The 17,446-nt window shown below is 39.6% G+C and overlaps 1 protein-coding gene and 1 long non-coding RNA gene across 2 annotated transcripts in view; one reads left to right on the forward strand and one right to left on the reverse strand.

The window, feature by feature from the left end:
- Positions 1-696: 696 nt before the first annotated feature.
- The window catches only part of LOC127799312 (myosin-8-like), a 92,158-nt gene continuing 75,408 nt past the window's right edge, over positions 697-17,446 (reverse strand). Inside the window, exons 40-45 of the mRNA XM_052333234.1 lie at positions 14,796-14,895; positions 13,710-13,766; positions 2,561-2,617; positions 1,545-1,625; positions 1,344-1,429; positions 697-1,262 (exon numbers count right to left, since the gene is read on the reverse strand). Coding sequence (XP_052189194.1) covers positions 1,142-1,262; positions 1,344-1,429; positions 1,545-1,625; positions 2,561-2,617; positions 13,710-13,766; positions 14,796-14,895 — 502 coding nt within the window. The 3' untranslated portion in view covers positions 697-1,141. The remainder of the gene's footprint in view (positions 1,263-1,343; positions 1,430-1,544; positions 1,626-2,560; positions 2,618-13,709; positions 13,767-14,795; positions 14,896-17,446) is intronic.
- Positions 4,044-17,446, forward strand: part of LOC127799313 (uncharacterized) — a 48,387-nt gene continuing 34,984 nt past the window's right edge. Inside the window, exon 1 of the long non-coding RNA XR_008022594.1 lies at positions 4,044-4,410. This is a non-coding gene — a long non-coding RNA (uncharacterized LOC127799313). The remainder of the gene's footprint in view (positions 4,411-17,446) is intronic.

Raw genomic sequence — 17,446 nt, forward strand, 5'->3', positions numbered from 1 at the left:
TTAAATAAAAAGTAAATATAAGATTTCACTTCAGAATATTTTAGGAATATTAAAAGAATTATTTATGATTACAAATAAAATTTCCTAACACAGGATTGGCGATTCCATGAGATGGCAATCTACCCCTCTCCAAATCCCCAAAAAATAATAAAATAACTGTTCATTTTTCGAGGGGTTATCTTTATAAATTAAAGCCAACCAGGCTCAAGCCCGCCCAGGAACACGGGCCCAATCTGTAGCTGTCGGCAGACTGAAAACGGTTAAGCTGGCACTTGTTCGCCCATAACAGGCCACAAGCCCACCATAATAGGCCCTTCCGCCACGGTTAGCCCATCATAATGGGCCAAACTGGCCCAGTAAATTTGGCCCAGTCCATCAATGCATTTGCTTATCAGCCCACAGGCCCCATCCTCCTCCCTTATGGGCTTAAGAGCCTTTATTTTTCTGCATCCTGGGCCACTTTTTGAGACTAATTTTGTACGTATAGCCTCTTTGAGCCAGTTAGCGAGCTATCTTTTATTTAATTTTTTGGGGATAATAGCTATTTTTAATTATAAGCACACAAAAATCAACCATCCGTATCAGAACAGAAAATAGACCCACCAAATTACAATATTTTTTTATTAACCACATTACTGCATTTGGGTAAGCCTAAAAGAAGAAAATTACAGTATTTAAGCAGCCTGATTTAAACAACTATCACCCTAATTGTCACATCATTAAATTAATACATCTTATTGGAGTAAGTCTATTACAAGAGGGTTGGGTACAGAAACAAGTGCAGTTAAAAATTGACAATTGGGCTATTTGGCCAATAAATTGTACTCTGTACAAGAACAAAATGGAGGAGACCCATCAACAAATCCTGGTGTTCCCCTCCTGTCATCACTACAAAGAATCAAAGAATGCCGCCCCCCAGAGTGAACACTAGAATTGGTGTGTGGGGAGGGGGGAAGGATATAGGGGCACTGGTTGGTGAGAAACCCTTTCTAACTACAGTCAGACCAAGCCTACAAATAATAAAAATCTAACTTGTAAGCATAATTTTACATCCGGGCCAATAGATGTAATGTAAAATGGTGGCATATTTACAAAGGGGCATTCATTCCGGGACAAGTGGCATCCGTGTCATCTGTCGGCATCAAAAAAATTCTGATAAAAACTGGAATGCTGGATTTGCAAGTAGCTCTGCAGCAGGTTCTACATCTGAGAAATCCTTCACTTTCACAGAGAAGCTAATCTCATCTGCTGAGAATGGAATACTGCATTTGTGGGGAACAATTAGATTTGAAACATAAATTTCCTACAGTATGAGGGTTATTAAGGTACTTCTGGGCATATACCCGGGATCATCATCCAACAAAAAGGAATTGCTATCTGAATCAGTTGAGTCTTCTTCAGTCATTAGTTCCTTGATTCTGGAAATAACCTGTATAATGTAAACCGTTTGAGCACAGGGTGTGCCACATAAGAGGTATTTATCTAGAACAGATCAATAGACAAAAACATGACAGAAGATTTTATGGTCATTTCTTTCAGCTTACATCGGGGGATACGCTTTCAGTATTGTTGTCATCATCCCAGCACAGTGTGCATAATCTATGAAGCTGTTGTAAATTCAGAATCTGAAACACAAAGTATTAATGAGTGAGTGACTCAGACAATGAGGGGGTTGCCAAAAGATTGAGACAGAGAGAAGCGCAGAAAGTTGAGTGAGGGAAGGGTTCTGTATTTCTATGCATCTTAAGGATTCATAAAGTCCTCAGAGACGAGTCATAACCAAATCCAAATAAATGCTGAAACAGGAAGAAAATCCAAATTGGTCATGTAATTAAGAATTAAAATCTTCAACCGCATCACAGCACCACATCATGACCAAAAAAAAACAGTCCAATATGTGCTGCTCTCCTCACATGAACTCATTGGGTTTGTTTGCGTACAGATTTTGTTAGGAATCAGATATTAGCCACCAGTCAAGACATGCAATCATTGAAACGAAGGTAAAAGTTGGACCGGAATTTTACCTTTGTCTCAATTTTGGACCAAACTTTTAATTCTTCCAATAATGGTAATCAACTTTAATTTTGTTTCAACTTTAGACTGCCATTAATCTCCCGTTAGTAAAAACTGTTAAATGTTGGCAATGGCTGACATGGCTTCCATCTCAGTAAATTTTGCCACATGAGCACATATTTAGTTACTTACAGAAAATACACTGCTGCTGGCGGACCATCACAGTTGCCAGCCATCGCCAGCAGCACAACCCCCATCTGTCTGGATGGGGGTTGAACTAGCTCCACATTACACCCTTGCGATGATCATGTGTTTACTTTGTCTAATAATCAGTCTAAAACTGAAACAAAATTAAAGTTGGCTGCTACTATTGAAAAGATTAGAAATTTTGTCCAAAATTGAAACGAAGGTAAAAGTTTATTTTTTTGCAATTTGAAAAAAAATAAAGAAAAAGAAAACAACAGAAGAAGAAAAAAGAGGTCGTGGAACAAACCAAAAAAGAACCCATGCCACTCATTCACAAACATAAGCATAGGGAGACACTTACAGGGCAGAGATCATTTGTAATATCATTGTAGGAAATTTGTGATTTCTGATGCATAACCTGTAACAAAGATATGGATGAATGTGTAATTAACATGGACCACTCATTTCCCAGCACCACTCATTAGCGAGACCAGGAATGAATAATGTGAAAGGAATATAATTTATGGAACATGCACTCAACACAAATTCTCAAAATCATGAAATAAATTTCTATTTTCTCGGACAAGGAAATCAAATTAGCTTCATGAAAGTAACGGAAGTACCTGCAATAGAAGAGAACAGAGTTCCTTTAAGAAACAACGCCATTATTTTGGTTGGTGGTGTTATGATGCAAACCTGTAAATAATTTTATTTTCGTGTGTTTTCTTTAATTGGGTGTTAGAGGTATTTTGGTAATTTTCAGCTTTAGGAGTATATTTTGGGGTAATTTTGTTTTGGGGTGTCTTTTTGTAAGAGCAAGTGTTTTGTTGGGGTTCCTAAAAGATTAGTGAATTCTAGGCGTTATTTGCAAATAGGAGTTGGCTTCTCTTGAGGACTGGTATAAATAGAACTTCTCAGCCACTTTTTGTCAGGGTCTCACTCCTGACAAGGGAAATTCTCCTTGGTGAGGAGAATTAGGGTTTGATTTTTAGGAGAGAAAGAAAGAACGAGAGGGAGAGAATTGAGAGGAAGAGGGACGAGAAATTGAGGGAGAGATGAACTGTAATTGTATCAAAATAGTCATAGATGATTCTCATTAAGAGGGAAAGCCCCTGATATAGGCCCATCCTTGTAGTTCACTGTTACAACTACCACCTAACGCCCTTGGTTCCTACTGTTATTTCTGTTACAATCTTCTTACTGTCTAACTATATCAGCTTCGCTAACAGCCTCTTGTTATACTATCCCTTATTTGTTACAACTCACTCCATACATCTCTAACTACTGGAAGGGTCCTAACAATACCCTTCGGACCAGAACTTTCTTGTCCTCAAGAAAGCTAAAGGAGCCTAGCAGTTTGCGGAAATTGCTGCAACAAGTCAGGAAGGTACTCCCAAGTGTTATTGTCGGGATGCAGGTGTGTCCACTGCACTAACACTTGGGTAATAGGAGCGCCATGCCGATAGATCACTCTCTTGTCTAAGATCAAGGCTGGTTCGGATTGTGGAGGAGATTCACCAACACAATCAGGCAATGCAGAAGAAACTTGCTGGGCACCAATAGACTTCTTTAGCAGCGAGACATGAAAAATCGGATGAATATGAGAATCAGGTGGAAGCTGTAACTGATATGCAATGGATCCGAACTTGGCCACAATCTGGAAAGGGCCAAAAAACTTAGGGTCTGTTTCATTGGCCACATTTTCCACTCAAATTCTAGCTTTTAAGGTGTTTGATTGGATAAATTTTTCAGGTAAATTAAATTCACTTTTGGTCACGTGATGGTCTTTTCTCACTTTTGCTCATTGGGGGGGGGGGGGGGGGGGGGGGGGGGGGGGGTAGAACAAACTTTCCAGGGAATTGGAAAGCAACCCACATCTGCATCCCCTCTCTGTAAATCATTAGAAGACTCGATCTGGTGGAGGAGAAGAAGAGTGGCCGACTGTCGGCGAAGCTGAGGGGAAGCGCGGCCAGCGGTCTTGAGGAGGAGGGGAAGCGCGGCCGGCAGTCGCGAGTCTTCGGCCATGAAAAGGTTCTTCCAGCCAATCCAGAAAGATGGCTCCTCCAAGAAACCCACTCTCTCTGTTCAATCCAACGACGGTGATGGAAAAACTGAGGAGCAGAAGAACCAGAAAGAGCCATTGAAGTTCTTGACATGGAACGCCAATAGCTTTCTTCTTCAAGTTAAAAACAATTGGCTGGAGTTCACCAAGTTCGTGAGAGTCTTGATCCCGACATTATTTCCATACAAGTAACTTGTTTTTTATTCTTGGGGGAAGCAGAGGAAGTAGGTTTGGGGGAGAGAGAGATGGGAGACAGGGAGGAGACGGAGGTGGGTTGGGGGGCGGGGGTTTTGGGGCTAATCCCATGACAAATAGCGGTAATCAAAGATCAAAAATTAAAAAATTATAACAAATTCTAAGTTAAAAATTAATTCAATCAAACACCATTGATAATTTCTATGTAAATAATTTCTAAGCAATTGAATTGTCAAGGACTTATTTTATTTTCATACAAGTTCTATCCTTACAATCAAACACACTCTAAGTGCTCAACTTAAAAATTGGAGACTTAGTGAAAGCCCGGTGATGAGCATGTCTTAATTTCATGTAAATCGAATCACCCACAAAAAACTCTATGCTCACTGCGTCAACTATCCGCAAATTGCTTCATCTGATGTTGCGCAGCAGCCAACTCCTGCCTTAGGATTTGCAACACCTTCTCTTACTGTTGTAAGAACTCATCCATCGAGGCTACAGATGATGAGGGCATAGTTTCTGGCCGTATCCTTATCAAGGAAGCTGTGGGTGCTTCCTCTATCTATCAGAATTAACAAGCTCTTTTCCTTCACTCTACCTTCTACTTTGATTATCTTGTTGTTGGTCACCCCTTTCAGTGCGTGGAGCGATATCTCACCAATGTTCTCACCCCTCGAGTCCTTATCTTCTTCTATTTCATCCCCTTCTTCTGCTCCTACCTCTCTTGTACTGCCCTCTAGAAGCAATATTCGTCTCCTACATTGGTGTCCCGGAAAATACTTATCCCCACATCTGAAGCACAATCCAGATTGTCTCCTCTGGTCCATGTTCCGGCCTGATGATTGAGGCATCCCCTGTGGTATGATCACAGCATTACCCACTATCCAGTCACGGTTCACTCTTTTGCCACCTGAGTGGGATGCCCCCCCCCCCTGTCATGGTTTTAGCTTGCTACCTCTGTTTTCTCATCAGGGCTTCCACAACCATTTGTTGTAGCCTAGCACTTTCCACCGCTTGTTCTACCATTCTAGGCTTGATCATTTTGACCATTGGTCTTAGATCATCACTTAGGCAACTCAGGAAGCTGGACACAAAATAGGCCTCCGATAGGTGTGGGTTTTGACTGCTCATAAGAGACATGAGCTCCTCAAACCTCTTCAAGTAGATTTTCAACTCTCCTACTTGCCTTAGTTTGTTGAATTCTTCAACAATGTCTGACATACTTCTCTCCCCAAACCTTTCACACAGCTTTTCAATGAACTCACCCCACGTAGGTTGACCCCTTACATTGGTCCAACCTTGGTACCAAGCATTGTTAAAATCTCGATTTTATGTATACGATTTTACGATTTTACACTTTGAAAACCCCCAAACGATTCAAATCCCATGTAAAATCTAATTTGAGGTAAAATCTTATAAAATCTCGATTTTACGTATACGATTTTACGCTTCAAAGACCCCCAAACGATTTTACGATTTAGAGACCTCTATTGATTTAAGTTCCAATTTAGAGGATGTTTCCAACGTCTGAATGTCACATAGCATCTGACATTGAAACTTATGCAACGAATTACTATATTTTGCCTCTGAATTAAAACTTGATTTAACATTGATTGTATAAGTAAATCAAGACAAACAAGTAATTAATTAATGGACCACCCAACCCTGAATCGAGTTTTTACTTGATTTAATCAATGTTAAATCAAGTAAAAATTGTAACTTAAATATGATGAAAGACATTGGAAGCATCCTCTAAAGAATTTTAAGCTATATTTGATCTCTAAACTGCCTATGTTTTGCCTCTAAATTGCCTATACCAAGCTACTAGTTTTTGAGTTATATTTTGGAAACATTATCTTTTGAGCTATAATAAGGAATAATCAGGTTATTAAATGATATTAATTTATTTTCTATAAAATTATATTATTGTAAATATATATTTACAAAAATTAAAGGGTATTTTTAATTATCTCTAAAATCTTACGATTTTACGATTCGATTTTATGAACCCTTTTTCGATCCCACTTAAAATCTTGATTTTAACTACCTTGGTACCAAGCGTCAATTACATCATCAAAATAAGCAGCTGCTAGTGACACCCGCCTTCCTTCTGGTATGTCATACCATTCAAACATCCTTTTGCACTTCCTTACCCACCAGCGAGGGTTGTCCCCCTAAAAAACGGGTATCTCCATCCGAGGCATGGGAAACCTCGTTTGTTGGCGTGATCGCTGCTCTCCACGACCCCTATCCTGCATTATCCCCACTTCCTCATCCTGGCCACTCCCCACATCAGGAGTTACCAACCTGATATGACCTCTGTTGTGTCGTAACAGAGGTTCGGTTCTATCACGAGGAAGGAATTCGAGGGCCATACTAACTGGGTTTTGACGTGTGAATATCAACATGAATTGTTGAAGTTGGTTACCCAGCTCCTCCCTCATCTGCGCCATCTCTTCTCGCATTTGGACCAGCGTACCATCCAGCTTTTGATCGATCGCCATGATCGCTTCATGGTTACGACCATTTACCAGCTCGAGCTGGTCGACTAGCCTTTGAACTTCAGACATGGATGAGCTGACTTGCTGCAGCTGAGTCTCTATGTTCTTTATACGCGTACCTTCCACCATAGGCTAGCAACAATCTGGGCTGAGGTCAAGGTTTGATACCAAATTGTCACGGTGTGATAATGTTGTTTGCCTTAAACCAGTGAGGATTCAGAATAGAATGGAGTTAAAGAAGAATGTTGAGAAGGAGGAAGAGAGAAAAGGGAGAATATATATATATATATAGAGAGAGAGAGAGAGAGAGAAGAGAACGCTTAGGGAGAGTAATTGGAAACTGTTCTATTGATTTTTCCTGGCTCTCCCACAAAGCTGGGAGAGCTGATATACATGCTTGGGTGGGTGCAGATGCAGCAGAATGCTCCCCACTGAGCGGTTACAACCATAACTTTTGTCCTTTTCCTAGGGCCTATCACGTGGCCCCTTGATTCTAACAAACTTACAGCTGGAAATTGAAATACAATACTAACAGCAATGCAACAATAGTTCAAACAGCAAGTAGTAAAGAAATAAACAAAAATTTAAAATTAGCATAGTCGTGATAGGTGAATACTTCCAATGACAGGTTGCTGTCCTTTTTGAATAAAACACCTTTACTAGGAGACCCTTTAAGATAGTATAGTATTCTGTTGACAGCTTTAAGGTGACTATCTCTAGGATCATGCATAAATTGGTTAGCTATACTTATAGCATAGGCGATGTCCAGTCGAGTGTGAGATAAATAAATGAGTCTCCCTACTAGCCGTTGATATGAGCCTCTATCCACTGCCTCTGCTTCAGTATCAATCCCGATCCTATGGTTTTGTTCAATCATTCAATGGGTGTCTAAACTGCCTTGCTGCCAAGTATTCCCGTTTCAGCCAAAAGGTCCAACACATATTTATGCTGGGAAATGAATATCCCCTCTTTAGATCAAGCCACTTCAATTCCCAGAAAGTATTTCAACTTCCCTAACTCCTTAATCTCAAATTCTTTTGCTAGACAGCCTCTTAAATGATCTATACCTTCTTTGTCATCCCCGGTCACTATAATGTCATCAACATACACCAACAATGCTGTTATTTTTCCTAAAACTGAATGAGAAATAAATAAGGTATGATCACCTTGACTTTGCTTATAGCCTAACCCAAGCATAACCTTTGCAAATCTCTCAAACCAAGCTCTGGGAGATTGTTTCAGCCCATAGAGAGCTTTTTTCAACCTGCATACAGCAATCTCCCCTCTTGCTTTCACCTCAAACCCTGGTGGAATGTCCATGTAAATTTCTTCCTTCAACTCCCCATGTAAAAAGCATTCTTTACATCAAATTGATGTAAAGGCCAATCATACATAACTGCCAATGATAGCAATACTCGAACACTATTCATCTTTGCTACAGGAGCAAAGGTATCTAGGTAGTCTACCCCATATGTTTGGGTATACCCTTTAGCCACTAGCCTTACTTTGTACCTTTCTAAAGTCCCATCAGATTTATATTTTACAGTAAACACCCACTTACATCCTACTGCTCCTTTTCCTTTAGGCAAGTTAACCAACTCCCAAGTTTGGTTCTTTTCAAGGGCTGCCATCTCAACCATCATTGCATTCTTCCAATTCTCATTATCTAATGCTTCAGACAAGGTCTTTGGTATAGGAATGGAATCAAAGTTGGTTAAGAAACTTTTATGGGCAGAAGACATGTGAGAATAAGTAAGAAACAGATGGAGAGGATGTTTAGTGCAAGATCAGGTCCCTTTCCTAAGGGCAATAGGAATATCCAAATCATTAGGTATAAATGCAGCTTGTTCATGAGTAATTGGCTTAGATTCGGATGTAGCTAGGTTAGGAGGTGACATAGGCTGAACTAGGAAAGGAACAGGTTCAGAACTGTGGTTATAGGAGTCCGGATTTGATTCTGATGATGCAGCATGCATAGGGTTATGAATTATAGTCTTTCTTCTGGAATACACCTTTAGTGGACTAGAATAAGGTAGGTGTGTTTCCCTGTGAATCACATTTAGAGAATCCTTTAAGGAATCCTTTGATGGATGTTCATGAAGAGTAGGAAGAGATATGTCTATATTAGACTCTGCTAGAAATTCAGTCTCCCCCTTAGGATAGGAGTTACTGAAATATGAATGTTCCTCCACAAAACTAACATCAACTTAAACAAATAAGCGTTTGGATGGAGGACGAAAGCATTTATATCTCTTTTGAGTGGGAGAATATCCAACAAAGATGCACTTAAGGGCTCTAGGATCTAGTTTACTCCTATGAGGTGAGTGGTTATGAACAAAAATCACACATCCAAACACTCTAGGACTGATCCCATTGGAGGGCATGAAAACTAGGAAAACTTTTGATAGGAGCTGAATTGGACTGACTGAAATAAGACTTCTAGAAGGGAGCGTATTAATAAGATAGGATGCTATCAAGGCTGCTTCTCCCCAATAATATTTGGGGACATTATTGTGGAATAGCAAGGTCCTTGTGACAGCTAGAACATGACCATTTTTTCTCTCAACTACCCCATTTTGTTAGGGGATATAAACACATGAAGATTCATGAATTATACCCTTGTTTTGAAAGAATTTGGACAAAGTTTGATTAAAGAAGTCCTTAGCATTGTCTGTCCTTACTCTCTTAATTCTAATTCCAAACTGATTTTTAATCATATTACAAAAATTGGGAAAGATGTTGCATACTTTTGATTTGGATTTTAAAAGGTAAATCCAAGTCACTCGTGTGCAATCATCAACAAATATAACAAACCATTTAGTTTCGGATAAACTTGGAAATAGTCACTATTGATCAAATCAAAGGGATGAGAACTCTTATTATTATTGAGGGGTAAAGAAACCCTCTTGTGTTTAGCAAATTCACATACATCACATTGAAAGTTCTTAGCTTCTAGTCCCTTAAACAAAGAGGGATACATAACTTGAAGAACTCTAAAAGATGGATGCCCTAAACGAAAATGATGAAGCCAAAGTTCTTCCTTATTAGATTTAGCTAAAAATGATGTTGGAAAACACTATCCCCTCTTATTTTTTCCACTAGGTTCTTCCAGATGATTGAGGCCATTCTTTACCCTAGCACGCCCAATCATCTTCCTCAATTCCTTTTCTTGAAATTCACAATAGGAAGGATAGAAGATGGCATGACAATTAGCATCATAGGTTAGCTTTTGAATGGAAACCAAATTTGTACACAATTTGGGAACATGCAAGACACCCCTTAGGATGAGGTTACTATCAATGAAAATGTCCCCTAAGCCTACTACTGTGGTTAAGGATCCATCAGCTAAAACAACTTTCTTGGTACTAGGGCATGGTTTATAGGACAAAAACTTGGTAGAAGATGGTGTCATATGGTCAGTTGCTCCGAAGTCAAGAATTCAGAGTCCTCAAAGGTCTTGTCTGAAACATATAAATTAAATAAGATAGAAGTTATACTTGTAAATGCTAGGTTTGATGAACTTGCATTTCCACCCGAGCCTTTCTCCAGTGATCCTAGCAAGGTTCTTAGCTTCTCTATCTCCTCCCTTTTTAATTCCACCAGATTAGATTGATCTGCAGCCTCCTCCTCTGTATTTTGGTGATTGTTTGCTGCATATGCTTGCCCTTTTGATTGTCCTCCTTTAGCTAGTTTATCGTGAAGTTTCCAGCATTTGTCAATTGTATGCCTAGACTTCTTGTAGTAGGTACACCATAGGTTGTCCCTATTTGGAGTTTTAGCCAGATCAAGATTCTTCCTTTCCATCCTTGCTGTCTTCTCTGACCATGACCCTTTAGAGTCAATAAGGCTGAGTTTTCCATCGGCTGTTCTTCCAGCATTACTCCTTTTCTGCCTTCCTCTGCCCTTACTATTGAGATTGCTTCCTTTAATGAAGGTAACTCAGGTTTACCAAGAATTTGAATCCTCACTGCATCATACTCAACCTTAAGACCTGCCAAAAAATCATAAGTTCTCTCCTTCTCCACACGCTTCTTATAAATAGCAGCATCCTCACTACACGTCATTTGGATGCACTGATAATGCAACTCCTACCACAAGGTTTGCAACAAGTTTCCATACTCGATCATTGTCCGAGTCCCTTGTTTAGTGACAATTACTTTAGTCCGAGTCCCTTGTTTAGTGACAATTATTTTAGTCCTAATTTCATAAATCTAGGCAGCATCATTTACCTTAGAGTAGATGATCTTTACAGCCTCCCAAATCTCTTTGGCAGTAGATAGAAACATCATTGTGTCGCTGATTTCTGGAGCCATTGAATTCCAGAGCAAAAACATAATCAACGAGTCTTCTTCATCCCACAAAGTGTATGTTGAATCGCTCTCCTTCGGACCAATTCCAATCAAGTGACTTAGCTTCCCTTTGCCCTTCATAAACATCCTAATAAGCTGAGACCACTTAAGGTAGTTTTTTCCATTCAAACGGTATGCAACTTGTATGTTCTACAACTCACTGATAGGATACTGATAATAGTCTAGCTTGAATTGCTTGTATTACTGATAATCAAAAGGAATTACAAGGCTGAAAATTAACAAAATGAAAGAAAATTGGACATTCGAGAGGTCTACGCTCTCCCTCTATGTTCACCAAAATATTCCCTTCTTCTACTCTATTTGCTTCTCTATTTATAGGAATTTGTTTCCCTCACATGCACCAATTGGCCTTCTCCCATTTCAATATCCCTATTCTGCTCTTATTTCTTAGGACTTTGGTAGCAGAATGTTATGGGCTGCCTATCAATACTCCCCCCACGGAACTCACCTTGTCCTCAAGGTGAAAAATAGGGAACTGTTGTAGGGTTCCCAGGTGGTCCAGGACTAACTTGGGCTTGGAGTATGTGAATCTTGTCTTCAATTCGTTGGGTTGTCTCCATGATTTGCGTTAGACCCGATGGTTGTAACACCCTAACCTCTCCCTGGATTTCTGGATTTCTTGCTTCAACCTGTTAACAAAGAGGCCCTCTAGTATGGCCTCTGAAACTTCACCCATCGAGGCCGCCAAAGTCTCAAAGACGAGGTGGTATTCCCGCACGGAGTCATCCTGCCTAAGGGTCAACAACCTCTCCTCCATTGATCCCTCCTACGAAGACCAGAATCATCTACGTAGATGGATCTTCAACTCCTGACTCTATGCCGCCTTTGTTCCCATTGAAACCAGGTGAGTGCAGGCCCATTGAAATAGAGAGCCACTGAGTCTAATTTCTCAGTCTCCGTCAACTAGTTGACGGTGTAGTATCTCTCGGCCCTGAACCCCCCCCCCCCCCCAATCAGGGTCGCCCCCTTCGAAGATCGACATCTCCAGCTGTCGACTTCTAGCGTCTTACCTCCAGGGAGCTTCGTCCTCCGTTCCGACCTTGCGACTATGTTCCCCCTATGCTAGCGAGCCACCCATGGTAAGGGACAGGTTCGTCGGTACGTCCTCTCCCCGTTTCCCCTTTCACCCCCTCTCTTGCTCTCCCCACTTCTCCACCAACAAGTTAAACTGTTCAAGCACCGTCGCTAAACTCTTCTCAATTCCTTGCATCCTCTGAAACTCAGTCTTAAGCGAGTCCATTCCCACCTGTAGACCATCCATCCTCCCTTCTATTTGCTGCTAGTAAGTCTCCAACCTCCTCTCTAGCTCGCCCACCCTCTCTAATACAAACACCCCCATGGATCAAGCTCTAATACCAAATGATAGGATACCGATAATAGTTTAGCTTGAATTACTTATATTACTGATAATCGAAAGGAATTACAAGACTGGAAATTAACAAAATGAAAGAAAATTGGACATTCGAAAGGTCCATGCTCTCCCTCTATATTCACTAAAATATTCCCTCCTTCTACTCTATTTGCTTCTCTTTTTATAGGAATTTATTGCCCTCACATGCCCCCCCTCTTCGCTCTTCCCATTCTACCCCTTAACTGAATTTGTTGTCTGCACATGTACCAATTAGCCTTCTCCCATTTCAATATCCCTATTATGCCCTTATTTCTTAGGTCTTTGATAGCAGAATGTTACGAATGTTACGGGCTGCCTATCACTCACCACCAATGACTCCCCCACTACTGGAACTACCCGAGAAAGGGACCTTGTTGGTACTTCCAGATTCATTAGTTTCCGTCATGGCTTTAGGTTATAAGAGAGGATTGGAACAAAGGATGATTCAGTTATCAAAGAACTGAAAACAGTAGAACTTTAATCAAAGATAAGTTTGATTTCAAGCAGCTGGAAAAAAAAAAAAAAAAAACAATTGGAATGAGTATAGAACCCTAAGGCTCTGATAACATGTCAACAAGAGTGAAGAATAATCCAATCTTACTTTATTCCAATCGTAGGGATTACATATATACATGTCCAACAAGCTAATTAGACAACTGCCTAATAGAGAAGATTCCTAATCTACCTTAGGAAATTATATACAATAAAGGAAAGATCTTACAAGAGTAATCTACTGAAATATACAAGGAAATAAACTATAAACAAAAACAACAATCAATCAGTAACATACAAGGAAATAAACAGCAATCAATCAATCAGTAACATATGAAAGAATAAAGAATAGGAAAGAATCCACCATAGCACTCGTTGATCTCTAACACATATTACAGACGATACAAACTATATTGATATTCAAAATAATTGTATCTAAACTGTTTAACTATCTCAAAAATGTCTCTGAACTGCAGGTGCATAGAACAAGAGAAACATACCAAGAATCCAACAGCCTGTGTCACATGCTTCAATTCATCTGAAGATGAGCCTGCATACTGCATGAGAAAGTACATGAGACATGTTAATTTGAGCATAATATAGTTCACATGTGTCGCACCAAAAGTGCATCCCCACTCCCAGTTCCTATGTTACATGGACTCAGGGGGCAGGTGTCCAATATGAGTATGTATCCAAAGGTCGAAAAAGTCCTAGTGCATCCCCAATACCAGTGCCTAGTTGTCAAGAACATCGTCAAACGTGTTCATCACAAGTGAAGATCATGTTGAGAGCACGGCAGTCACAATTTGATCCAACCACGTATGTTGTCTGCACAACTAGATTTGGGTTGTGCAAACCCAGATCTGGATTTTTCTTTGAGATGACGGATGGAGGCATGTTTGACCACAGATAGTTGGCTCCAATGCATATTCTGTACCAGTACTGGTGTCGTATCGTGTCAACACCAATACAACACTAGCAAGTGCCAAGTCCTTATAACATGGACCAATGCACCAGGCTCCTTACTTGAGGGTTGGTTGTTTTTGTATGCAGCCAAATCCTTGCTTGCAGAGAGGCTGACCAAATAATGCAAATACCAACAGAACTGCATAGCCAAACAACTGATGCTAATTTCCCAGGATCCTTATTAGGGTGGGAAAAGCTTGATCTGACCTATTAAAAAACATTGTTAGGGTGAGAGAAGCTGGATTTGACCTATTAAAAAGAAAAAAAAACAGCTCGATCGGTCGAGGTTAAGGACTGTCCACTTCTGTGAGCAGCCAGCCCCATCACACAAACTGAGTTATGAATAACGTTTAATGCATATGTGCCTGACTGAGTAACGTCTATACCACCAGAAAGCTTATAAGACTGACGTTAATCTCCTAGGAGCCATCGCTACAGCAGAGAAGCTTGATCTGTCAAGAATGACTCACGTATATGGGCAGCCACATTATTTGAAATAACTACTGAGGAATGAGTAAGGTTTCTACATACCCCACTGATAAAAAAATAATATCAACCCGACCAGCAACTAATAATACCTTCAAGAAAGTATCATTTGACAAGTTATAAACTGTACTTACCTCTTCCTTTTCTTGGCCACACCACAGTTCCAATTCAGCTAGCCCAGCCTTCACATATTCCCCATTGCTAAATGTGCAACACTCCCGATGAATAAGAAGACTGCAATACCATAAAAAAAAAAAAAAAAAAAAAGAGAGAGAGAGAGAGAGATAAGCCAGAAGGATAAGTCAAAACAGAAATTGAGTCCACATTTTTCATAGATTGGCTAATGCCCGTGCACATAATAATCATACCAGTAGAGTGTTCATTAATGGTATTGAGGTAGTTAAAAATAGCGGCATCTGTGAAGGTATTTTGGAATACAACGAGAAACTTTACATGGAAAATTGGAGACCTGGCTTATTGGATTGAATCTAAATCTTTAATAATAGATAAACAAATTTGGCTTGAGAGGCTTTTGTCTAATAGGAGGATCTTAAGGCCATTAAGAGATCTAGTGGTAATGAGGCTCCGAGTCCAGACGTGTTCTCTATGGTTTCTTTTAGCGGGGCTGGGGTGTGGCAGAAAATTATGTTATGGATTCTATTAAAGATCTTTATGAGTCGGGGTTTTGAGAAAAGTCTTAATGCCACATTTTTAACTCTTATTCCTAAAGCAGGTAGGAAGTAGTTAGTAGTATTGTTTGTTCATCCCAAAATGCATTTGAGAGTGGGCATTGAATCTTGAATGCTGCTTTTCTCCCTAATGAACGTATTGATTCTAGACTGGAAAGTTTAGTTCCAGTTTTATCTAAACACTAGGCACTGAAAAAGCATATGATCATGTAAACTGGGGGTTTTCTTATTTAAGGTCAGGAAGAAAATGGGTTTGAGGTCTACGTGGAGGTGGGCTCTTTTTTGTGTTTGTTTGGAAGCTCTAGAAATTTGAGACAAAAGGATCCCATTTCTCCTGTTCTCTTTATTCCTTTACGGAAGCTTTGATTTAATGGGGCAAAAGATTGAGACTAGGTGCATTTCCAATCTTGGAGGTTGATCACAAAGGATATTGTTTTGAGTCTTGTCTCATCTTTTTTTTTTTCTTTTCTTTTGAGGATGACATTATTCTTTTCTCTGATGCTGAAATTAGAGATCTGAGATTCATAACATGTGTTTTTCTTAGTTTCAAAGCAATGACTTTTCTTTTATTAGTCATGCAGCTAACATTAATGGGTTAGACAACTATTTTAGCTGCAAGATTGGGTCCTTGCCTTCTTAATTGGGCCTTCCCTTAGGAGATAATTTTAAAGCCTTGGAATAGCTTGAAAGAGAGATGTGAAAAAAAAGGCTATCCTTTGTGGAAAAAACACTACTTCCCTAAGATAAACCAGAAGAAAGATTTTATGATATAGAGAAAGCTTGGTCTGGTGTAGCTTAAGTATTTTAAAGAGTCAATGATTGTATGATATAGAGATGGATTTTCAAAAGAATCACCTTCATCAGTTAGTGACACAGCAGAATTCATAGGAGTGTCACATGATTTACAGTTTTGCATATCAGCTTTCTTCAATAAATCCAAAGCATATTTAGACTGTGTAAGATAAATTCCAACTTTATTTCTATGAGCTTCAAAGCCAAGAAAATAATGAACTTATCCTAGAGTTTTGAGAGCCAAGTTTGTGTCTAAATCACAAATAAAATCTCCAAGAGTTGTTGAATTAGAACCAGTGATCAATATATCATCAACATATACTAAGGCAAACAATACAAATTGAGAAGTTCTTTTAATAAATAGTGAGGCATTAGAAACAGCTCTTATAAATCCCCATGACTGCAAAACAACTCTCAACTTAGTGTACCATGCCTGAGGTGCTTGTTTAAGGCCATAGAGACATTTTCTGAGCTTACAAACATGAGAGGAAAACTGAGAATCAATAAACCCTTCAAGTTGAGACATATAAACATCCTCGGTCAAATCTCCATTTAAAAAGGCATTATTAATGTCTACTTGTTGTATGTCCCATCCAAATGTAACAGTCAAGCTAAACAAAACTCGAATAGTTGGAGCCTTAACAACCGAACTAAAAGTTTCAGCATAATCAACCCTCGGTGTTTGAAGAAAACCCTTGACTAACAACCTAGGCTTGTGTTTAACAATTGTTCCATCAGGATTATACTTTGTTCGATACACCCACTTGTAGCCAATAAGGTTCATGTCCGTAGAAAAGGGAACTAAGTCCCAAGTTTGATTATGCTACAAAGCTATAAACTCCTCCATAGCTTTAACCCATTGTGAGTCTAAAAAGGCCTCATGCACAGAACTAGGTACTAAGGAACTGGTTAGAGCATGAGGAGAAGTAAATTGAAGTTGCTTGGCCTTGGACCTTGTAAGCATAGGATGAATAGAAGGAAAAGGTCCAGCAATATGTTTAGGGTTTTGTGCTGCAGGTTTAGAACAAGGCTGAGGAACAAGTGCAGTAGGTGACAGAGTAGGAGAATTAATAGGAAGAGAATCTAGAGAGTGTGAGGAAGTTGCATTGTTTGATAAGGAAGAGGACAAAGGGGGTACTATTTTAAAGGAAGTAGGAGCTGAAAGAGACTCAAAGAAAAGTGTAGAAAATCCATTTGAAGAGGACTGAGATGTAGCAGGAGAAGAAAATAATCGATTAAAAGGAAATTCATCTGGATTAAATTGCACATGGCGAGAGATATAAACCCAACCAGAAGGATGCAAA

The sequence above is a fragment of the Diospyros lotus genome, chromosome 4, assembly GCF_014633365.1.
Source record: "Diospyros lotus cultivar Yz01 chromosome 4, ASM1463336v1, whole genome shotgun sequence".
NCBI lineage: Eukaryota > Viridiplantae > Streptophyta > Magnoliopsida > Ericales > Ebenaceae > Diospyros > Diospyros lotus.